The sequence below is a fragment of the Sorex araneus genome, chromosome 3 (assembly GCF_027595985.1).
Source record: "Sorex araneus isolate mSorAra2 chromosome 3, mSorAra2.pri, whole genome shotgun sequence".
Taxonomy (NCBI): Eukaryota; Metazoa; Chordata; class Mammalia; order Eulipotyphla; family Soricidae; genus Sorex; species Sorex araneus.
The window spans coordinates 130,711,398-130,736,233 of NC_073304.1; the positions used below are offsets into that span (position 1 = coordinate 130,711,398).

Below are 24,836 nucleotides of genomic sequence, written 5' to 3' on the forward strand. Positions count from 1 at the left end.
AAACTGAGTAATTTTAAAAACCTGAAAAAGCCACCCTTTCTTTCTCTCATAAATATTAATGACTCCTCACCTCTTTGTGGTAGTGCTTGGTGAACAACCAGGTAAACTAGAAGAAAGTTAATGCTAAGTCATTATTTGGGGAGTCCTGGGGTTAGGAAGTTGTCAGTAGAATAATAGAGAAAAGGACATCAGTTATTTCCAAAGCAGAGATTGCAAGAAGCACGGGACTAATGAATCAGGGTGCTATTTAGAAACTGTGAAAGATAGACTTTTGCTGGTACTTGATAGTATCATAACATTAATCACTTGTATCACTTGTCTTTCCGTTGATCTTTCCGTTGCTCCAGTGGGTGCCTGTAATGTCTTCATTTGTCCCTGTCACATGCTAGTGTAGCCCAATGATATCTGCTCATTCCAGGAACAGGAAGAACCTCAAACCATTCATTCAGGGTTTTGACAAAGAAGTCTCACCATCTCATTGGTGGGCAGCCACGCCGTCTTTTGACGTCCCTCGGTAATAGCTCTAGTCCAGCAGTCTCTGAATCGCATTACATGTTTGGCCCATCTGATTTTTGATGTCTTGGCAAATGAGACAGCATCCCTGATTCTTGACTATCAACGGAGGTCGGAACTCTGGATTCCTTCTCTCACTTGAGTGAGATGTGATACTCCTAGCATAGCTCTTTCGATTCCTCTTTGGGATACCCAAATAGCGTTCTCATCCTGTTTGCGTAGGGCCCAGGTCTCTGAGGCATATGTTAGTGCAGGAAGAACGGTGGAATCGAAAAGATGTGCCCAGAATCAGAAGTCCTTTGTCCGCTTAACCACTTCTTCGACACTCTTGAAGGCATTCCATGCTGCTCTCTTCTTCCTGCGCAGTTCTGGTGCCAAGTCGTTCCTCATGTTGAGTTCTCGACCCATAGCTGCTGCATTCAGTGATATTCGTTCCATTGAGAGCAAATGGAGCATCAGGGACTAGTTCGTTTTTCATGAACATCGTCTTGTTGAGGTTCAGCTGCAGTCCGACCTTTGCACACTCGAGGTCGAAGTCGGCCAGCATTTGTGCTGCTTGGCTAATGTTTGGCGTTATGAGAACGATGTCATCAGCGAAGCAGAGGTGGTGTAGTTGCCGACCATGTATTTCTACTCCCATTGCTTCCCATTCCAGTCGTTGCATGACATTCTCGAGAGTGGCACTGAAGAGTTTCAGTGAAATGCTATCACCCTGCCGAACCCCTCTTTTTACGTCAATGATCACTTCATAACATTAAGCAATTAATAAATGTTATTTCTAGATATGTATATACAGGTATATACATATATACATACATATCTACATATTTGAAGACTCCTTACATTTCAAAGTTGTCTTAATTACAACCTCAAACTCCTCTTATGTCGAAAGATAGTATTCCCAGATTTAGGAGGACCACAGCAGCTAATAAGAAAACAGCACTGACACTGTTACTGTCACTGTCATCCCATTGCTCATCGATTTGCTCAAGCGGGCACCAGTAACGTCTCCATGTGAGACTTGTTATTGTTTTTGGCATATCGAATACACCACAGGTAGCTTGCCAGGCTGTCTGAGAGGGGCAGAGGAATAGAACTCCAGTCGGCTGCGTGCAAGGCAAACACCCTACCCGTGCGCCAGCTATCGCTCCAGCCCAAGAAAACAGTATGTTTATTTATTTATTTATTTTGCTTTTGGGGTCACACCTGGCGATGCATCGGGGTTATTCCTATCTCTGCACTCAGGAATTATTCCTGGCGGTGCTCAGGGGACCATATGGAATACTGGGAATTGAATCCGGGTTGGCCATGTGCAAGGCAAGGGCAAACGCCCTACCCACTGTGCTATCACTCCAGCCCCGAAAACAGCTTATGTAAATGTGGTTTACAGGGGCCAGAAAGGTAGTACAGCAGGTAGGCATTTGCCTTGCACGCAACCGACCTGGGTTCAATCCCTGGCATTCCATATGGTCCCCCACACACTGCCAGGAGTAATTTCTGAGTGCAGAGCCAGAAGTAAACCCTGAGCATTTCTGGGTGTGACTCAGAAAGCAAAAATATTGAATAAATAAATAATACTAAAAATAAAATAAAATAAATAAATAAATGTGGTTTACAAGTGCCCAATAATGTTGGAATATTCTTAAAACTAATTTTCTTTTGTGAAGTTTTTTCACTTTAGAATTTTAATTTGCTTCCTATCATTCATCTTTCCTTCCCCAAACCTACCTTATACTCCTATTAATAAGCAGGTCTGTGAATTTAAAATACCAAGAGAGGTGACCACAGCTAAGACTCTGAGAAGAGAAGCAAAGACTCTCTGGATTCCCTGCCATGTTACTATTTATTTTTTTAATATTTTGTTGTTTAGCAGTTACACCTGGCAGTGCTTCAGGGCTTACTCCTGATCCTGTCCTCAGATATCATTCCTGGTGGTACTGAGAGGCCAGGAATTGAACCTGGCTTTGTGGAACACAAGGTAAACATTTTATGCCCTGTACTACCTCCCTGGCCCTTCCAGTTCATTTTAGAAAATAACAGAGTTTCACTTTAGCTCAGGATGCATAAAAGGTCTCAGTGGCCACCTGAGTTCTGTATAGCTGATTTCATTAAAAAAAAAAAATACTAAAGAATCATATCTTTCTCACACTCTTGTCAATGGATAAATGAAATGATCTCCCATTGTATTTCAGCTGCAGTGTTTGTATCTGCATGTGTCCCTCCAAAACAATTTAACAAGTACTGAAAATCTCTTTTAAAGTTTTCTTTGAACAATAAAGTTTCCTGTGACCAGTGGAATTTTGACTAAGGAGGTGCAAATTTTTCCCTACCTGTTGTTAAGGTCGCCATTTTTCTCGTAGGTGCTATTTGGCAAGGTTTTTTTTTTTTTATTCTCATAACATAATCCTATTCTGGGAGTGGAGGCAGTAGGGGAAAGGTTTCAATGAACTCAGTTCTAGTGATTTCAGTAATAAATCACTTAGAATTTACACAGTTGTATTATTCTATAGGGGAAGGTGTCCTGCTGAGACTTCATTGTTCAGCTGACCAAGTAGGACTTAGCTGTCACTCACACGGTATCTCCAGATACCAGGCTTCCTGAATGCAGAGCCGGAGCTTTCATAGTCCACTTCAGATTTAGCCCTTTCCTAATAATAACATTTTATTGCTGGGGCTTTTGTACAGGGAAATATTTTTGAAGTTTTGAACATGCCATCTGAATTTTAATCACCTCAAACGTTAAGCATTAGGGCAGAACAAAAGCAGAATTACTCAGATTTCATTTTGTTGTTATTTGTTTCTTTGGAAGCCTCGCTTTATAAATCATTACTTTGAAAATCACTTTAATTTGTATGTGTTTGTGTGTGTGTTTGAATCCCAAATTGTTAAGGTATCCTCCTTTACAAGCCCCCCCACCTCCAGGAGTAGGACAAATAAACAGATATTGGAAACCATTTCCACTTTCTCAGTGGCCGAAGGAATGAAGTATTTGTTTTAAAGAACTCAGAATAATGCCAGCAGTGTGCATATTTTGTTTGCTATTTTAAGGAGAAAGTCACATGACCCAAATGCAGTCCATTTCAAGTGTATTAGGAAAAACTTTTTCATTTCAGTAAATGTGGCAGTTACCTATCATGGTTGTCACTTGTTTGCAGTTCTTGTGACTAGAACAATTGTGGTTTCAGAGTTATAGTTTATGTAGACAGAACATCACTTCTGTGGTCATTGAGGTTCTAGACCTTTCTATAGAGGTGCTAGAAGGATGCTGAATGGAAAGTGGAAACTTCTCTGTATCCTTTGCATACACGTTTTTAAAACAATCATAGGCTTAGACTTGAGAGTCCGTTGGTTCTGGAAAGCACATCACCTCCATCACCTGTGGGTTGCTCACCTGCCAGTTCATTTCTGAAGTGCTGTCTCTGAGAGTGAACAGTTTTCTCAGGCTGCCTTCGAACCTGAGTGTCCTGATGCCTGGTGGGCCTTTCACTTCTTTTTCTCCCACCAGGTGTTAACAGGCACTGAGTTAGTGAGGAAGGTTTTCACTTGACCATTTTAGGAAAGCCATCAATGGAAGAGTGCGTGCTTGGGGAGATCTGGAGAAGCAGGAGCGAGGGGACTTCTGTGAGGGAAAGTGCTGGCCCCTCTGTGAACCAGCTGAAGTTCCTCAGCTCTGCACTGTGAGAGGAATGGTTATTTCTCCATTTTCACAGATGGAACAGAATCCTCTGGACCAGGTTTCTCTCACCTCACCATATATTCATGAAATCTGTTTCTCATGTGACTTCTGGCAGTTACCTTTCACTTTTAGGATTAGTGTGTTATTTCACTGTGTAACTGTTAACCCTAGTCCCTTCTTTAAAAAAAAAAAAGCTATCAATTTGTCCATCAGTTTCGTAATAGTTTGGGACTAATCAGAAATATGCTATTGTGAGCATTGTATCTTCATGCTTAAGTTCAACTTTGCTCAAGCAGTTTGAAAGTGTCTGCTCCAATTTGTGCTTCTGCCAGCAGTGTCTGACTTACTACTTTGCAACTTTCTTGCTGATGCTGGGTGCACTTGATCTTTTCCATTGAGACCATTCTGGTGAATTGAAAAATTTTCTGTCTCTGTGTCACTGTCTCTGCTGTCTCTATCTCTTTCCCATTCCCTCCTCTTTGTGTGTGTGTGTGTGTGTGTGTGTGTGTGTGTGTGTGTGTGTGTGTGTGTGTGGCTGGGGTGGGGGGTTCCTTTTTTATTTGGGGACCACACCCACTCAAGGATTACCCCTGACTCTGTCCTCAAGGCTCACTCCTGGAGGAACCCAGAGGACCATACACAGTACTGGGAACCGAACCCAGGTCCGCCATATGCAAAGCAAGCCCCCTCCATTTGCTCTGAATTCATTTATGTCATTTAAAAAGTCTCATTCCGGGCTGGAGTGATAGCACAGTGGGTAGGGCATTTGCCTTGCACGCGGCCGACCCAGGTTCAAATCCCAGCATCCCATATGGTCCCCCGAGCACCGCCAGGAGTAATTCCTGAGTGCATGAGCCAGGAGTGACCTCTGTGCATTGCCGGGTGTGACCCCAAAAGCAAAAAAACAACAACAAAATAAAAAGTCTCATTCGGCCATTTTATAAGGACCATTAAGGAGGTACGAACATGGAGGCCCGGGAAGGAAAAAAAAGAGAGAGAGAGAGAGAGAGGTATGAACTTGCAATAGAGGGACTCATGCGTGATCTCAGGACAGGGACAATACCGGTGCGCTCTTTGCCGAGATGCGACCCGGGTGGCCACACGTTTGTGTGGCCACTCTGCGACTGATCCACCACGATCTGGAGGCCAGCTAGACTACTTCTGGTACCAGCAGCTGCTCACAGAAATGTCTCTAGACAGTGAACTAAGCCATAGCCCCATGCTGCCCCAGGAAGGGAAATGATGCAATTTCTAACATAAATCTCCCTGGATTTAGTTACTATAATACTAAAATACAGAAATCCCAAACCGCGCAGCTGCTATTGTGGCCACACAACTTCATATCTCTTCATTCTCAGCAATAGAAAACTATCAAATGCTTCCTTTTCAGCAGGGCTGTTTTTTGGGGGGAAAACTCCAACAACAATAGTGAGTTTTGTGTTGAAATATGGAATGTAATCAAGGTAAAGAGAAAGTGAAGTGAAATTTATCAGCTATGCAGGTGGGGGTGGGAGGCTGGGGGGGTGGGAGGTATACTGGGGTTTTTGTTGGTGTAATATGCGCACTGGTGAAGGGACAGGTGTTTGAGCATTGTATAACTGAGACATAAGCCTGGAATCTTTGTAACATTCCACAAGGTGATTCAATAAAATAAATAAATTTTAAAAAATGAAAAAATAAAATAAAAATAATAAAAAGTTTCATTCCATAATAAGGTTTTACTGTCCTTGAATTAGAAGTGACTTATTTATAGGTAAAATAAACACTCCTTAAGTAAGTATTAAGTGATGTTAGTAAGATAATAATTAATGAGTATCAGAAGGTAGCCAAGATCTCTGCACTAGCTCAGCCTGAATTCATCCACTTGTTTTCAGCACCCGATGTTCAGGCTTGTTAGTTTCAGATATCCTCACTTATTTCCAAATCAAGTGACAGAGGCACCTCAGGCACAGGAGATCAACCCAGCAGCTATGACCAGACCTCTTGGAAGAGCTCAGATTGGAATGTTTATCCCTTCCTCTCAATGGATTTCTTTTACTCTTTTATTTGCTAAATAATTATTGAATGTATGCTGGGTGGCAGACACTAAAACGGGCCCCTGGGATTAAGTGGCAAGCAAGTTTATAATCTAGTGCTATCCCCTTGCACTTTACAGGTTATGGCTTTCATATAACAGCTTATTTCCTCCGGAGAGGGATCCGCCTTTACTGCTCTGGGGGCTCCCAGGATTCTGGTAAGAAACTCGCTTCTTAATTTATCAAGCACCCTGAGAAAGGGTGAAAGCTAAGACAGGAGGATTCCTCCTGGCTTTATTGTTTTCCTATCATTCAAGTCCTGAAAAAGAGTATTTTGAAATGTTCTTTTAAAGGTTGTTTTTAGTATTGACTGTGTCCACTGTCAGGAGAACAGTGAACTAGGTAATGCTGAATTTTTCCCTTCATCTCAGCACTTTCATTGAGTTTTCTGAGTGGAGCTGATGGACGGCTAAACTATGAATCACTCCATCATTGTCTGATGAGCAGATGTGCACACAAGAAAATGTTTTCCTGGCCCCAAATGGCTAAAACCCTCCCTAGGTGTGACAAGGCTGGCTTCCTCCTGATTTCCCAACGTCAAGATGTCCAGAGAGGAAATGATGTCAAACACATCCAGCCAATAACAATAGAATCGGATGCTGATGACTAGTCTCTGAGTTGATCTGAACGTTGTAAAGATAACCTAGTTCAACTTCCTTCAATGATAAGGATATAAAATATTCCACAGGGACTTTAAAACTGGACGGTATAGCAGTTTGCTCTTGGAACTATCAAAATTATTTGCTTTTTCAGAAAAGTTATTTCATTTTTTTTAAATTTTATTTTCATAAGGTTGTTCACATTAATTGATTACATTCAATATATCAACACTAATCCTACCACTGTTACACCTTCCCACCACCGTTACACCTTCCCACTACCATTTTTTCGAATTTTCCCATCACTGTTCAAGCATGCTTGCCACAAACAGATTCTAGATAATTTATTTTTTATTGCTTATTAGGACTATTATGAGAACTCCTGGAATTCTAAATATGTAAATGATTGGGGTCCAGAGACATCTCTGTAGGGAGGTAATCCATTTTGAGATTCATTTGTGAGTCTCTGGATCAAGTCCTTAAATATGCACTTAAATATGGCCTGGAGGCAGTTCCTAGGTGTGACAGCCAGGATCCAACAGGGGCAGGGAGATGAAAAGGGTCCAACAGTCTCCGCTGCCACTGCCGTGTGGCCTGGCGTCTTCAGAGCCTGTTCCCGCAGATTTGGGTTTTTTTTTTTTTTAATTTTATTGAATCACTGTGAGATAGTTACAAGCTTTCATGTTTGGGTTACAATCACACAATGATCAAACACCCATCCCTCCATCAGAGCACACTCCCCACCACCAATATCCCCAGTATACCCCCCCTTTCCCACCCTCCCCCTGCCTCCATGGCAGACAATATTCCCCATACTCTCTCTCTACTTTTGGGCATTATGGCTTGCAACACAGACACTGAATGGTCATCATGTTTAGTCCATTATCTACTTTTGGCACGAGTCTCCCATCCCGACTGATTCCTCCAGCCATCATTTTCTTAGTGATCCCTTCTCTATTGCATCTGCCTTCTCCCCTCCATTCATGAAGCAGTCTTCCAGCTATGGGGCAGTCCTCCTGGCCCTTGTATCTACTGTCTTGGGATGTCAGTCTCATGTGATGTTATTCTACACTCCACAAATGAGTGCAGTCCCTCTATGTCTGTCCCTCTCTTTCTGGCTCATTTTACTTAGCTTGATACTCTCCATGTTTATCCATTTATGAGCAAATTTCATGGATTTTTCTTCTAAAAGTTTGGGGCCATTAGGAGTTCATCTGGAGCGGGTGGAGAAGGGACACCCGCTCCATCTGAAGAGCCCCGGTGAAATTGTCTGGGCCCGGGATCCGGGGAGATCTCCCACGAGCTGCTGTCTTCTGGGATTCGCTGCTGCACATCTGTATTGAACTATTTCCATACTAGCTTGCTCGTTCATTCCCCTTACTGAAACTGCTATTTCTAGAGCCTGATTTAGATCAAGAGTTTAGCCTCCAGTTAGGGGACTTGGCTAAGACTCGTCGATCAAGTGCCTATTAAGTTAACCAATTCTGTTGAGGAGTTACAAGCTTTCATGTTTGGGTTTCTCAGATTTTCTCTCCTATTTTTCCTATTCCTGGGTACATCTATATGCTCATTAGCAAGCATGATTCTATTCTCTAAATGTTCCTTCTAAACTGGGTACATCTATATGCTCATTAGCAAACACTGATTCTATTCTCTAAATGTTCCTTCTAAACTGACAGAGTCAAACTGACCCGAAAGCAAAGCTGAAAAGGCCTTGCCAGGGGATTGTGGGAGATATTATCATCCAGGGCTCAGGTGGAACAATTTGTGGCTTCCCGGCTTTCGGCAGAACTCTGCTTGCTGTGCCTGCCAGCTGCTGGCCGGCCCTGGGTGGAGAGAGGAGGGAAGGAATCCTCTCAGGCACGCCTGCCGACTGCTCTGACTGCTATCACATTAAAGTGTCATGGTTTGGGGATGCCTTTATTAACTTGACTCGCTTCATTTTCTGCAGCGCTCCGTGTGTTTCCTGACAGATTTGTGGTCTGTGTAAGTCAGCTAGCATTCAGTCACGATCATTTGGCAAGTCAGAACAAAGAGTTGGTATGTACAAAACTTTTTCTATAAACACATATTCTTAGATGACAAACATTGAAACATTAGAAAATGAATCATCTCCCCCTCTCATGTAGCTATTGAAATATTGATGTGTATTTTTCTTTTTAGGTTTTTATGTCACCCCAGGCAGTGCCCACTGATTACTTGTGGCTTGGTCCTTTGGTGTCTGTCATCCTGTCAGTGCTCAGGAGACTGTGAGGTGCTCAGGATTCAATCTAGGGTTCCTACACACACACATAAACTCAGGCCTTTGAGCTGTCTCCTTGGTCCTTGATTCGCATTTGAGGGGCCACCTTACATTCCCCTTATGTAAGGCCCTATCTTTGTTGTATGATGATTAATCCACTTCTTGGTTCTTTTTTTTTTGAAGGCCCTTGAAAAGTTTGTTTGATCAGCAGTATCTTTTCCATATTAATTTGAAATGATAAAACTGTGATAGTTCTTATGGTACCACTTAAATGAAATCTAGTCATCTTTAAATGAAATGAGGCAAAATGCACATGTTCCACTGTAAGCTTTCATTGGGGTCAGTGGCTTTTGCATTTTATTCCATGGTGAATCACTGACATTTTCATGAGAACCAGTACTTTTCCCCAGTGTGTTATTTCTTAGCTGATAGGGTTCATTTTCTCTCTCTTTTCTCATGCTTAGTCTTAAGTTCCATCAGGTTCTATTTCTGTTTCATTGGAGTTCACTGTTCAAACAAATAGATACAGAAAACTCATATTGTGCTTCACAGTTTTGTCTTTAAGTCTAATATATACACTGCAGGGCCTCTATCTTTCTGTGTGTGTGTGTGTGTATGTGTGTATGTATGTGTGTGTATGTGTGTGAGCAAGCGCACATATGTCTTGCTAGCCACACACAGTTCAGTCTCTCTAAAGTACCTCTGTACATATATTTTTGTCCATATTACTGGACATAGGACTTAAATCTCTAACAAAGAATAAAAAATTGAGCACACATTAAACCTGGACCTACTATTTATCCAAAAAAATAGTTTATGGGGATTTTAGATTACCCCTTATGTTTATTATTGTTTAGTCCACAAAGAATTTGAAATTTGGCTCATGTGGTCAAAACCAGCTTCTTATCTCATCTTAAATAAATATATGAGGAGAGTGTTTTAGGGGTGAAGAGAGACTCAGGAAAAGGGAAAGAAGAGAAAAGTCATTTAAATTTAGATGTCCTTTTTTTGAACAGATAAGCCCTTGAAAATGTCAGTATAACCCTTCTTTATTGTCAATAAAATTTTTTGAAATATTTTCAGGATATTGAGTTAGCTTAGTAAATTAATAAATACTAATGTAATAATGCTGTTGGCATACAACTGCAATGTCATATAGCTTTACTATTTCTCAGAGCAATGAAGAAATTGATCCGTGGTTTAAGAAAACAATAATTAACTATACCAGAAAGTATTATTGCTTTCAGATGGAATATAGAAGAAATTAGATCATGTATGATATATAATATTAATACTTAGTATCTTAAATTATTTAGAGTGAATCAAAACATCTTGAGACAAATGAAATATTATCATCCTTTGGGGCACTGGTATTTATACAGATGTAAGTTTTCTATAACCGCTGTCATAATAAATCCTGTAATCTGGAGAACTTTCTAAATGTTGAGAACTTTCATTCTGAAAAGTTGTCTAGTCCAAGCCTTTTATATGAGCCAGCTTAGCTTTCTTATCTAAAGAATGTTCAGATTGGATTGAATCAAGTTAATGTATAAAAAAATGCCACTTACATCATAAGGCTCTTTCCTTGTTTTGAGTGAGTCTCCTTGGAGGGGTCAGTTCCTGTTTCTTCAGCAGTCCTTTTTGTTTGTTTTGTTTGGGGGCCACACCCAGTGCGGTGCTCAGGGTTTATTCCTTGCTCTGTGCTCACTCCTGGCAAGCTCAGAGGATTATATTGGATACCGGGAATTAAATACTATTGCCTGCATGCAAGGTAAGCAAGCGCCCTACCCACTGCACTGTCTTTTTGGCCCCTCTTCAGTTCTTTCCTCCTCTTCTGGCTGTTCTTTGTGCACATTCCCAGTTTCATGTGCATAAGTGATTTAAATCCTGATGCTATTACATGTTCAATCCCAGCACGAAAGCTCATGGAGTCCTTCTGCTTATCCTGCCCACCTGTGCACTCATAACCTTCTGATCAGCTCTTCTCAAGCTTCTTCATGCTAGAAACAATAATCCTAGACAAGAAAAGGGTTCTCTCTCCTGCCAATTGCCCATGGAGCCAACAGGCCATGCTTCCCCTGCAAATGCAGAGACCTCAGTGGAGACCACCTGTCCCAGAAATTTAAGGATCAGTAAACCATCCTTTCTTCCCAGAATTATCTTCTTCCCCAGAAAGGGCCTTCTTACTCTGTATTGTTTCCTGGAAATGCCGAAAGCCAATGATGTGTGGCTCTCCAATGAGTCTTTATTGAACTTGGTGAAAGCATTGCAGTCTTTTATCAATTTACTTACACTGGGCAGAATTCACCTCTATTGCTTTCGGAGTTATTCTCAAGAAACATCTGAAGTGACGAGGCTTGGGAAATCGGCTTCTGGAATAGCTGCATTGGAGATTATTTCTTCAGCAGCAAACTTCAATTATTTCCCTACAAGTGGTTCCTACACTTTGTCTACCACAGTCACGGGGGAGTGATCTGCTACATCATCAAGGGCTTCTGACTCCTGTCGCCTTGAGTAGAGGATTCCTTTTCCTTTGTCTTCCCGCCAGCCCCACCCCCTTTTTGGATTTTCAATGTCTAAATGACAATTGGTTTGGAAATCTGGGAGTGCCTATTCAGAACTGCTCTGCCAGGGGATGCTTTCAGGCCCTACACAAGGCGGCCAGCTGCACTTAGCTCCCTGGTTCTTAAAGGTGGCCACACAAAAGAACTGCTGTTCCAGATCAGGCAGTACAAAGGGAGAAATCCCCCCTACTTTGCAGGGCAGAGCAAGTGCAGCCAGGCTGCCCCCTAACCTTCACAGCACCAGGGAGGTCCGTTCCCAGCTATCCTGTGGGCATTTCTCTGTCCACCGAGGCCCGCTGGTACGGGGAGATGCTCCGTGTTGCAATAGCTCCGCAGTGAGTGCCCATGTGTCTGGGATGTGGGAATCATACTGTGTACTTTGGGAAGAAAGGGCATTATTATGAAGTGAGTCATTGTATTTTTCTTTCTACATTTTCTCATAAGAAATCTCAGAGCTCTTGTAAGCCCCAGTTTTTTGTCCCATTACTAGGAGCTGGGAAGTCTTTTTGGTGAGTTTTACCTTGAATTTGATTTTGTTTTTTACCTCCCTCTCTGCCTCCCTCTTCCCCCCACCCACTGAAAATATGAAAAGCATAAGGACCGTTTTAATAGTGCTCAGTTCTATTCTGTCCCATCAGTATTCTTTCCTAATTTAGAAATACAAGTCCCTTGGTGGAAACCATTTTCTTTCTCAGATATAAAGTCTAAGAACTCTTTGGAAATTCAAAATTATGTGTTATTTATTAATGCAAATGCCCCAGGTCATAAATCGATTGTGTGAATTGCCATAGAAATTATTTACCTGAACATTACAGGGTCAGCACAAAGCAGAATAGCACATTGAAATAACCATGTGCTCACTCCTAGTCTCTGCAGATCCTTCGCAACTATTCTTACTACTCCATCTTAGCATATTTTGCTGATTGCTGGCTCTGTGCCTTTGCCTCTTCTAGATAGTGACAAAGAAGCAGGTGGTCTTATCCTCAAAGAGTTACCACCTGGTTAAGGGCACCAAAAATGATCCTGAAGCCCTATAAAAAGTATTTCAAACAGAGCTTTTCTTTTTTTTCTTCAAGAAGAAGCCTTTCTGCACCTTTATGATTATCTTTTTGATGGTAATTCTTTCTGCCATTGAGGAGGAGAATTCTGAGACTCTAGGTTATCTTCCTATTTTGAAATCTAAGCTGTAAGTCTGTCATTCTTTTGGACATGGAAAAAAGACATTTACACTAGGACTTCAAAGTGGAAGTGTACATTAAAAGTTTGGATTCTCTCATACTTCATCTGAGTTAGAGCCAAACTGTGAGAATATCACATTTTGCAGCCGTGTCCTAGCTGCAAAACACAGCCCGCCCATAACATGGTCTCGGGATTTCAAGGATGTCCTGACAAGACAATTATTAAACACTAACCTGGATACTTCTCTTAAGTCAGGTAACTGGAATGTTTGTCTAGTGGGTGACTATGATATCGAATTGAAAATGAGCCTACTGAGACTCTAGCCTGGGTTCACGTTCAGTACTGTCTCACTTCCTCATCTCTGTGGTATCCTGTGGTCCCGGGGATCAAACCCAGGTTCTACCACAGGCAAAGCAACTCCTATCTCTTTCACTGATGTGAGGTTTTGTATAGGGTTCTAGGAGTATGGCTCATTTTAAGCTGAAGCAACTAAACCTTGAGATTGTTTTAAGGGTTCCCATCAATACTGTCCTTCTGCCCCATATTTTATGTTTTTTAGGTATCTTGTTACTTGCAAGTAGGGTTTCTGTTCCTTTCATATAACTTTGTTAAGTGTCTTTTAGAGACTGATGAATTCCTTGAACTATTATTTTTCTGAAAAGCTCTTTATTCCTCTTCAAATCTGGATGATAAATGACTGGATATTCTTGATTGGAGGGTTCTTCCACTCTTCACATCCTTTTATGATAGAAAAATAAAATAAGCTACTTAGCAGTTTGACTCTGTACGAACATCTATACCCAGATGACAGAATTATTAAACTTTCCTGAGGTAACTTTTTTGGGTGTTTTAATTGTTGTTGTTGTTGTTGTTGGTCTGGGCTTTTTTGGGGGGGGAGGGGTGGCTCTTAGATCACACCCAGAGATGCTCAGCGGTTATTCCTGACTCTGCACTCAAGAATTACTCCTAATAGTGCTCAGGGGACCATATGGGATTCTGGGCAAGGCAAATGCCCTACCCACTATACTATTGCTATGTAAGTATATATCAGACCATTTAAGAAAAGACATAATGCTAATAGTAAATTATATTATATGCAAGAGATTACTGTTGTACCAGAGAAGTTCTTGAGTGGAACTTTTCAATAATTCACATTTTCCATAGTATTCTGAACTTAATAACTGCTTGCCAAAATTGTACTGTGCATTGTACCAAAAAATTAATACCAAATTCTTAAAAAGAGTGTAGAAATTACCACAACTTTCACCCCCGAGATACCCTCTGTTAATAATGCAGCCCAATCTTTCCCAAAGTAGGGCCCCAGAGGGTGTTGGAATATTCCAGAGGGCACTAGTACTTTGGGGTGCAGTCCATGGGGGTAACACTTGCAGTTTTCTCACTTAAAGATGATGGATTTCCTGAAAAAAAAAAAACTTTTATTTTCTAAAAGGGGATCCATAGACTAAATATATTTGAGTATCTCTGATCTATACTCTTACCCTCTTATTTTATACTTCAATTGATTGTTGATATGTGTATTCATTTTCACTAGAACCCATTCATTTGAGAACCATGCATCTGTTCTCATTTCTCTGTGAGTGTTTTTTTGTTTGTTTTACAAACCATTTTATAAGAACTTACTTTTTAAAGAGGAAAGTAATGTTTTCATTTATCTTTCAGTCATTTGTTGTTTTGCAGTAGTTGTCTATGGCTGGGTTTTCTACTTAGGTAAGGAGGCAGCAGCCTCCGTTACTTCCTTTAGGAAGACTGGCAGGTAGATACAGTCTTTTGCTCATTTATTTGGTTTCAGGTTTTTGTCCATAATTACAGTATTCAGGAGCTACAACTGGCATGTTGCTGGCGGGAGGGGGGAGTAACTCCTGGTTGGGGAATTTGTGGTGCCAGGGATGGAGTGAGTCACAGTTAGACACCCTGATGAAAATGCTCCTGGTAGAGATGAAGTTCTTGGTCGGTTTGGTTCATCTAGAGTGGTTTATCCTCAACTCCAAACAGAAGATACATTTTTTTCCCCTGAGGTAAAATAATTCTTTAAACATTAACTCTCCTTTGCTTAGAGGTTATATAGTAAGCTAAGGTTTTGTTTTCCTTTCCTAATAATAAAATTCTTCCAAACAGCGAGCCTGCAGTCTATGCGAATGAGATGATTCATGCCCCGCCTCCTCAGTCCTTTGAGAAACTCTGCTGTCCTTTGCTGAGTCTGAACAGAATAGATTCAGTGGGGCAGGGGGCAGGGGGCTGGTGGCATAAAACAAGTGGAAGAGGGGAATACTTGAAATTAAAATATTGGACTGTATCACCACCTCTCATGTCAGTCACTTGATGGCCTGGGATAAGTCATATGATGTTTTGGAGCACTGCTCCCTAATTTGTTAAGCAGATGCCAAGTGTTGCCTGGCATACAAGACTTCCCAAGTTTTTCTAAGGATCAAGTAAATGATGACTCTAAATGTGTCTTGTAAGCTAGAAAGCCCTTGTGCAGTAATGGCTATTATTATCATCATTTCTCTTCTTCCCTGAAGAGGAGTTAACTTAAATGCCATTAAAATTAGGTAGAAGGTTTAAAATCTTTTTGCTATCCATGCTCAAAAATGGAAAAAAAAATACCTGGTAAAATCCATCCAGATATGTTATTCTCCTAAGAAGTTCAGTATCCTCATTTTTTGGTTAATCTCCACATACTAGCCCAGGTTCATTTTGTAACTGTAAAATCTGAAGTACCAAAAAGGTAAGTGGGGGACCAGAGCAATAGTACAGTGGATAGGATGCTTTCATCGAATCCAGCCAACCCAGGCTTGATCCCCGGCATCCCATATGATTCTCCATGCCCACAAGGAGTAATCCCAGAGTGCAGAGCTGGTAGTAAGCCCCAATTATCGCTGATTGTGGCCCCAAAAGTAGACAAACCGAAAAATGAAGTATATGATAAACATCCAGGTACCTGGATGTCAGTGTTGGAAAGAGGGTTACAAAACTATAAACCTGTGCTTCCAGTGGAGGTTAAAGAAAGGCACAGGCCACCCGGATAGCTGCCATGAAACTCCCAGTGAGACCTGGCTGGGGAGGACGCATCCAGTCAGTTTCTAAGGAGCACTAGAGTTGGGAGATAGGTGCCACTGGCCTAAATTGTGAAAGTGCAGTGGGCATCAGAACACCCACAGTTTCAGCATAGACAGAGTCAAATATGCATGGGATTATATTTGGAAAGTTCTTTGGTAAACAATGATGTAGAGTTTAGTCCTCATTTTTTCCCCCAAGGAAATGATTGCAGACTCGTCCAGAAGCAGCTGTGACTATCCTGAAATCAGGGTCTTGGAAAGAGGGGAACTTACCGTCTGTGTTCTAGGGTGATGACAAGAACTGTTCCTTCTAACTTCTTTGGCCAAAAGCCACCTCTGTGCAGAATTTCGAAGCAAGACCAGCATCTATAATGTCTTTAATTTTTGGGAGGGGGCTTAGGGGTTGGTACTCAGGGGCTGTTCCTGGTTCTGTGCTGAGGAGTGAAACTTGGCAGTGCTCCAGGGACATGCCGTGGGTGGAATTGGCATGCAGAGCAAGCGCCCTGCCCACTGAACTATCTTTCCAGCCCTTTTCTGGTCAGTCCTGCTACCAGAGCAGTTGAACTCCGCATATACTCCTATCTCTCCTTTCCTGTCCACGTGCTCAGTTGTGGGAAATGTTCGGAAGGAAGATATCACCCTGGATAAAGAGTTTGGAATATTGATTCAGAGATGGGTAATTTTCATCTACCGTACTTGAGGGTCCGGGTATGTTTGGTTAGCTATTCTGGGCATGATTTGCATTACATTTTTCTCTACTTTTCACAGAGATTCCCTGGTTCTACTTTCAAACTTGGTGTTATTAACGTATGATTCACGCATTCCCTGGATTGTTTAAATTGTATGTGTTATTATTTTATGGTCAATAGATGGCTTTCGTTTATTGCTGAGTAATCTATAAGAAGCCTTCTCCCTCCCCCACCATTGTTAAGAAGCAGTGGTCCCCAAATCTACAAATTCTCCAGACCAACCAAGATCCATTGCACTTACATGGCACCAAAGGCTCTGCTGTTTCTCATGACCCAAAGTTGCTCAGGATTTATTTTTAGTTTCTCCAAGGTTAGGTGAATCTAAACTGGAAAATCCCTCTGAAATGTGTACTTCCTGCAAAATAACTTCCCTGATTTTTTTTCTTTTGATGATTTCATTTTCAGGTTACCATTCTTTGCAACTGTTTATTGCTACTTCCCCTAGATCTACTCCAGACCTGTTTCATGGCAATCATTTAGGGGAAAAAAAATTAAAAAAAACATTAAAAAGAAAAATACAAAACTGGAGTATCTGCTACTACCCCACTTAGCAAAAGCAGGCCTCCACTACACTTCCTCTTAGAGACCCAACCATCCATGGGCTGAGAAGGGATGGAGCACTTTGCTATAAGAAGGAAGAGACCGGGACCAGAGAACGCAAATGAGGACACATTTCACTTGTCCTGGGAATTGGGCACCAGCTTCCTCACCTCTGAAATGGGGAAGGCCACACTCATCCCTTGGGTGTCTTATAAGGACTCATTTCCTGGGTACTATTCCTGATACTCAGTGGTTTTTCTGTGATTTCTCAGTGCATGAAGCCGTGAATGTAATGACCTTTGGAGAGAACTGCTTATTTTATTAATGAACAGATGGTTTGCTTTTGTGTTTTGTTTGTTTTTGAGCCACATTCAACGGTACTTAGGGCTTATTCCTGGCTCTGTGCTCAGGGATCACTCCGGGTGGTGCTTAGGGGACCAACCATATGTGGTGCTGGGGATCAAACCAGAATTGACAACATGCAAAGCAAGCACTTTATTACCTGAAATATCTTTCCAATCTGTAACCAGATTATTTAGACATCAGTACTCATTTTCTCAAAAAATTGGATGAGTCTCCACAGAATTTATGTTTACCAGTACCACTTTCCTTTTTTATTTTACCTTTCTCTGCAACAGTTCTTTTGATTCCGTACACGTGGATGTTTCTATAGTTTTATAAAATGGTTCACTACTGTATCACCTGTTTTTTCCCTTTCCTTATTTTACAATTATCAAATTCAGAAAAGATTAGAAGTGAAATTTGGGAAGGACCTCTCTTCTCCATTCTGTGACCTATGGCTTCTGTATTGGCATTTTCATCATGGTTCATGATTCCGGCCGTTTTCATATATCATGCTCTCTCTGGGGTAATTTTCTGTGGCCCAACCTTTCATATCATGTCACATTTCAGAACGCTGATGCTTTCAGAAATAAAAAGCCATGAAATATAAAATGGCAGGGAGAAGTATTCTAATGCTCCTGAAAATCATTAGGTATCACAATAAAATGCAAGAATAGCTTTTCTTTTTTTGTCTTTATAATGATTAAAGTCATAAAGAATTTAAAGTAGTTCAAGTATTATACTTTAATATTGTCATCCCCCTCACACAAGCTAATAATATATTACTTTTACTCTGCTTTTATTGTTTGCAAAAGGCTTTTATTGTTTGCAAAAGGCTGTCACATACAATAACTTATTCAGTACAACAAACCTGAGAAGAGATTGTATCAGTCTTGAACCTTTTAGTTTTCAAGGGACAGGAAGGCCAACTTGAAAATGCCTGAGCAAAAAAGGAAAACTTTTGACTCATGTGACTGAAAACTCCAGACTTCAGGTATGGCTTGTTGATCAAAAGCACAAATTATATCATCAGATCTGCTTCTCACCGTCTTTTAGCCCTGCCTTCCACTCTGTTGGCTTCATTTTCAGTCTATATATAGTGGTTGGTCCTATAAGCTCCCAGTTCCTGGGAAAAGAAATCAAGCCTCTTCCCAGACTACCTGTAGCTTATGCATCTCTTTGAGGCTCATGAATTCAGTATTTTGATTGGCCTGCACTAGGTAACAGAAGTCAGGCCTCTTGAACTGCATGAACTTTGTATGGGGACTGTGGATATGATTCCCCAGGGTGGGGGTTGGGATGAATGATGAGTATCAATTCCAGGAAATGAAATGAATAAATGAGCATTCACTATAGAGACATTAGCTTATCCTTTCCCCTTTTTTCTTTTCTCTCCTCTCTCACCTCTTCTCTCTCTCTCTCTCTCTCTCTCTCTCTCTCTCTCTCTCTCTCTCTCTCTCTCTCTCACTCACACACACACACACACACACACACACACACACACACACACACACCAGTGAAAAATCTTATGTCAGAGCAGTTAAGTAGCTTGTCCATATCTATAGGGAGGTCGTAACCGAGAGGGTCCAGACACAAAGATTTCCAACTCTGTGTCTGGTTCTCTTCCTACAACTTCCTTGCATTCCAGTGTGGCAGATGATTCACAGGGTGCAGTGGAAAGGGTCCTACACAGGAACCCAGGCTTTCTCTGTTCACTTGTGACTTAGTCTCTTGAGTCTCATTTTTCTCATTTGTCAAATCGAGATGATTCTTGCTGCTGAATACCCAGATATGATGTAAGGACCAAGTCTTTAATCATGTAAGTTTCCTACAAATAGAAAACACCCTTGTCTTCTGGCCAGCCCCGCCTGATTTACATAGTCGTTGGGTTTTCTTTTCTAAAAATATCACTACAACATGGTTGATGTTTTGCAGTCTCTAAAGTGGACTTTATAAATGTCACTGAATCTGAAGTTCCAAAACAATCTGGAAGGTTGAAGCCAACCATTAGGGCTTTGAGAAACAGGCTCTGGGAGTAGTAAGTAGGGCCTGCTAGACCTTGCCTGGGTGCCAGCTCTTATCCCACAAGGCTCCCTCGGATTTGACCAAGTGTGATTATATCATTCACAGCTGATGTTATCGCAAGTAACTTTAAAAAAAAAAAGTAACATTCTGAATGTAATCTGAAGTTATGTAGTCCACTAAAGTTTGGTAGTCCACGGTGAATTATCTCTTTAAGCATTTCTCTGTTATGCTCACTACTTTTTTGAGGAATGAATCAATTCAGATTATGCACCATGTACACAACTAAGAGAATTGATCCAACTCTCAAAAAATAAAGATTGATAAATACCGTATTACTATATTAAGTACTTTTGTGAGAAAAACCAAAAACATCGAAGAACTTGTTTTTCTCCCTCTCTTTTCCTCATTGTCTTTATTGCAGACAGGATGTTCTACGTTCACCAACATGAGAACAAGAATTGGAGGGATAGCTCCCTCCCAGCCATGGCCATTAAGAGTGGTTGGTACACCACACCATGGGCAGGAAGTGTGATTGAGGTTAGTTGTGATTGTTGTACACACACAGGGCTCCTGGATATGACAGCCTAATATGACACCCATCGATGCTAGTTAAATGGAATTGTTACTTCAGGCCTAGATTCAGGTGCTTAAAGAGATGGCAGCAAGATCTTCCCAACTAAGTCACTTTTGTCAGATGAGTATTACAGTCTAAGCTGATTTTAATGAGATCCTACTCAGTGGTAGCCAGCCCTGGGCAATGATATTATCTGCCTCACCTGTTTGTCCTGAGTGTGACATTAAGGGTGACAGTGTGTTATACTCAATTGGTACACAGTCACATCCTTCCACACATGCCTTTCCAAGAGCCATTTCTGATTTACTTTCCAGTAACAGTCTTCCCCACTCCAACTACCATCTCGTTCCTTTAAAATTGAAAAACTCTCAATTGAAAAGTATTAACTAGATCAGCTTTCTCCAAAGTAGATGATGTGACAGTGATGATCAGAGAGGTGGCAGTGGTCTGGAGCACCATGCTTTTTGTTTATTCACTTAAAGCCAGTGTCGGGGGTCCACTTATTTTTTTTTTTTCCTGAAAAGGCACAGGAAGCCAGGTAAGTTTGGGCATCTCTGGTCTAGATCTGTACTGGCCAGTAATATAGCTACTGGTCACATTGGACTTGGGCATTTAGAATCAGGAAAGCAAAAGTGAGATGTTGTAAGCAGATTTCAAAGCTTTATTACTGAAAAATAGTAACAGTCTCAGTATTTTTTGTGGCCAGGAATGTGGCTCAGTGGCTCAATTATCTCACATGTTTGAGAGTGTGGTGAGATCCTGTGTTGGATTGAGAAACTCTGAGAGGGTGTGATCATTGGCACCATAAAAATCACTAGTGGCAACATGAAATATGTCTCAAATTTTATATAATTTTTATATAAATACATATTGGGTTATATATAATATTGTATTGGGTTAAATAATAATGTTAAATTTTAACTTCACCAATTTCCTTCTTTAATGGGACGATACAAAATGTAAAGTTTCCTGTACAGCTCATGGTATATTTCTGCTGCACAATTCTGATCACCTGTGTTTGCTTGCCTCTCAAACCCATCCCTGGTGTCTTGGATGCCAAGACTTGACCACCGCTCTAGTCAAGTCATATTCATCACACTCATCACTTTTCCAGACCTTCAGCACTGTTAAATGTGGTTGTCACTTTCACCGAATCATTCTCCTCAGGCCTCCTGGGTCACTGTTATCTGCGTTGACTTTTTCCTGGCTGATGGTTTCCTCAAAACTTTCCCAAATTTTCCTCCTTCAATCCGCCCCTCCCCCCTATTGAAACTCACTTGCTAGGGAGCGCATAGCTTTAAAGACCATCCCCTTGGACTTTCCCGCTTTCTCTCTGCAGTCAAAAGTCTCTCTTGCCACCACTTCTACTTGCTCACTGTCTTTATTTAAATGTCTTAGAGTAGGGCCAGCGTGGTAGAATGCGTCAGGCATTTCCCTGCATGCAGCTGACCTGGGCTCAATTCCTGCCATCCCATATGGCCCCCTGAGCACCGCAAGGAGTGATTTCTGAGTGCAGATCCAGGAGTAACCAGCCCCAGAGCATCACCGGGTGTATCCCAAACTCTAAATAAATAAATACTCTAGAGGACTCAAATTCACATCTCTAAAATATACTTTTTGATTCCACTTCTTGAAACTTATGTTCCCCTTAACTATTCCCTTTATTGATAAAGGGCAACATTTTTTTCTTTCTTTTTTTTAATTTATTCTTTTATTGAATCACCATGTGTAACATTACAAAGCTTTCAGATTTAAGTCTCAGTTATACAATGCTCGAACACCCATCCCTTCACCCATGCACATATTCCACCACCAAGAATCACAGTATACCTCCCCCCACCCCCTGCCTCCCCAGCCCCCACCCCACCTGTGTAACTGATAAATTTTACTTTACTTTCACTTTACTTTGATTACATTCAATATTTCAACAAAAAAACTCACTATTATTATCAAATACTTCCTTTTCAGCAGGTCCAACGTTAGGGGGGAGAAACTCCAAAGGGCAGCATTTTTTCACTCAGATATTTAAACCACAAATTTTAGAGTCACTCTCAACTTTCTTTTTTAACTTACTCTGTCTACAGACCCCATCATCCCTGCAAATTATATTTCTAGTCTTATAACTTCCCACCACCCCGCCCCTCCTCCAACACCTGTCTTCTCACTGTGCAGCACTGTGGTCGCCTCGTCACTGTTGTCCCTGCTCCCAGCTTGCCCCTCTTTCTCTCAATGCCCCTGTCATGATTTCGGGGCACCTTTGTTGCTTTGACTCCCCCACTCGAGTCTCCATTGCAGTAGATTCTGGGGGAGAACCCAGAAGATTTTCAAGAAGCTCCCCAGGAGATTCTGATGTTTATCAGACTATAGGTTATCAGACTATACTGCCAACTGCTGCCTCAGTCAGACAGGGCACCCTAATTTTCCTGTTGCTCTGCTCTGTGGAATGTTGTCTTGTGTTTATCAGTTCTCGAATTACCTGGGAACCTAAATATAGATCTGCTTACCCAGATCCAGATCTTGTGAATCAGAACTTCCAGGGATGAGTCCTGGGATTATTATTATTATTTTTTTTTTCAAAACTCCCTCTGTGCCTCTGATAGACTCAGATTTCCAACTCAGGTTTATAATCGAGAAGATTATAAACTCAAGAGCAGCTCAGTTTTTTCAGTGTCTTTTTATATCAGTCTTTCTCTCTGTCCCTCACTTCTCCACACTACACTACACTTTTAAGCATAAAAAAGCATGTCACTGTGGAGTGAACTTCTTGATTTATCCGAACTTCAGTTTGCCTTTTGAGCTATATTTCAATTCCGCAAAAAAAAAAAAAAAAATCAATTCCACTCTTTCTCTGATTAAAGGCAGGAAGCCCTCTTGCTAACTACTTTTTACATGGCTTCTGTTCAGTTTCACCCAGAGGACTCTGTTCACGAGGGAAAATACATATAAATCCTGTTTATATGTGGAAAGTTATAAAACTAAAATTCTCGAAATAATATTGAAAAAAAGAAGGAGGAGGCAACCTGAGGAGGTTCCCATGGAATATTATTCTTTTGCTTAATTTAATTTATAACTAGCTTCCAGGTTGCAGTGTTATTTATGAGAGCTCAGAGAAATTCTCTTGATTAACCTATTTCTCTTTTCCAGTTTTAGTGTTATGAGAGTTGGGGCAAGATGGTTATATTGGTGCCGAAGTGTATGGTGTTTATGTAGAGTCATTGCACCTCATCACCCCCCTCCACCACTGTTCATATGTCACACCTGGCCATCATCATTCCCCCACTTCCACCCCCGCCCCCATTCCTGCCACCTCCAGGATTTGGTCTGGATTAACCTGTTTTTAATACTGCAATTTTCTACCTGGGGCACTCACTTGAGAGTTTGGATGGCCAACGGAGGTAGGCTTTTTATTTTTTGCTGGTTTCCCTATATTCTTTGCCAAAGAAGTTAAGGTTATCATTCAGGACAGACTCTGAAAGGGAACAAGTGTCCTCTGGGTAAACCCGGGAAGCACTTCCCAGCTTGCACTATTGGCACCTGAATTTTGCCTCCGGATAAACCACAGATTGCATTTTGATGCTAGATGTGAGAGGCCATTAGTAATCTGCAAGGCTCCCTTGGGAAATCCTGTTCCCAGGTGATAGCTGCTTCCTCTGAAATCCTTGTTTGAGGGGCCACCAGGGAGGCTGCGACAAAAGGATGTGAGTTGACCCTAAAATGTCAGAATGAGAGATTCCTAATGAGACCTGACAGTTCAAGGGCTGAAGAGGGAGTCTAATCTTTTTTTTTTTTTTTTGCCCACCCAGTCTTCATACAAATGTAAATATGCCTCCTTCAACAAATTGCCAAATGTGGTTTTAATTTGGAAGCAGGGAAACCCGCTGCCTTGTCTTTTTCCCCCCCTTGTTTTTCTTTTCTTTCTTCTTTTCTTTTTTTTTTTTTTTTTAAACTATGTCACAGGTTTTGCACTTTTTGATCTGGACATTTCCTTATCTAACCCAGTCCCTTTTTCTGTTGTCCCTTTTTCTTTCAAGGACATTTTCCCCATTGTTTATTGTCAGAGGAATTTGGGATGAGAGTCGATTGTTCTGTTTCTTAAAGAACTTTTTGAAGTTTCCCTAGGAAATAAATAGAATCCTTTAAACTTAGCTTTAAAAAATAAGTTTAGAAAAGCGATCGAATCCAATGTGAGATTGTGAAGCGGCTCAGTATCGCAGCATCATACTTTATGTGGTCTACTATGTCGTATCCATTGTTGTTATTTATGACCCTGTCTGCCTTCCATTGTGGACTTCTTCCAGCCTTGGGGAATTTACATCATCCCTAATAGCAAAAGGCTTTCTGGTTCCCACAGAGTTGTTCAAAGCCTGACTCATGCTCCTTATGTTAATTGTTCAACTCTGAAAATACAGCACTTACAGGGTGTGGTTGAAAGGGGAAAATCTACTGTACTTATAGGGCATGTTTAGAAGTGTTTCACACATAAATCTCAATCTCTCATATTCTCTCTTTCTGAGTGTGTGTGTGTGTGTGTGTGTGTGTGTGTGTGTGTGTGTGTGTGTGTACAGCTTTTAAACTAGCTTATTTTGGTGAACTAGTAATACTTGATGGGGAGAGAGAACACATCAACATGTAGTGTAATCCAATAAGATCTATAATAATTTGTTCATGAAGTCTTACAAGT

The 24,836-nt window shown here is 41.2% G+C and overlaps 1 protein-coding gene across 1 annotated transcript in view; it reads left to right on the top strand.

The window, feature by feature from the left end:
• Window positions 1-24,836, top strand: part of SLX4IP (SLX4 interacting protein) — a 218,202-nt gene that overhangs the window by 189,712 nt on the left and 3,654 nt on the right. The window contains 2 exon segments of the mRNA XM_055131157.1: window positions 6,345-6,422; window positions 8,815-8,903. Of these exon segments, the coding sequence (XP_054987132.1) occupies window positions 6,345-6,422; window positions 8,815-8,903 (167 nt within the window).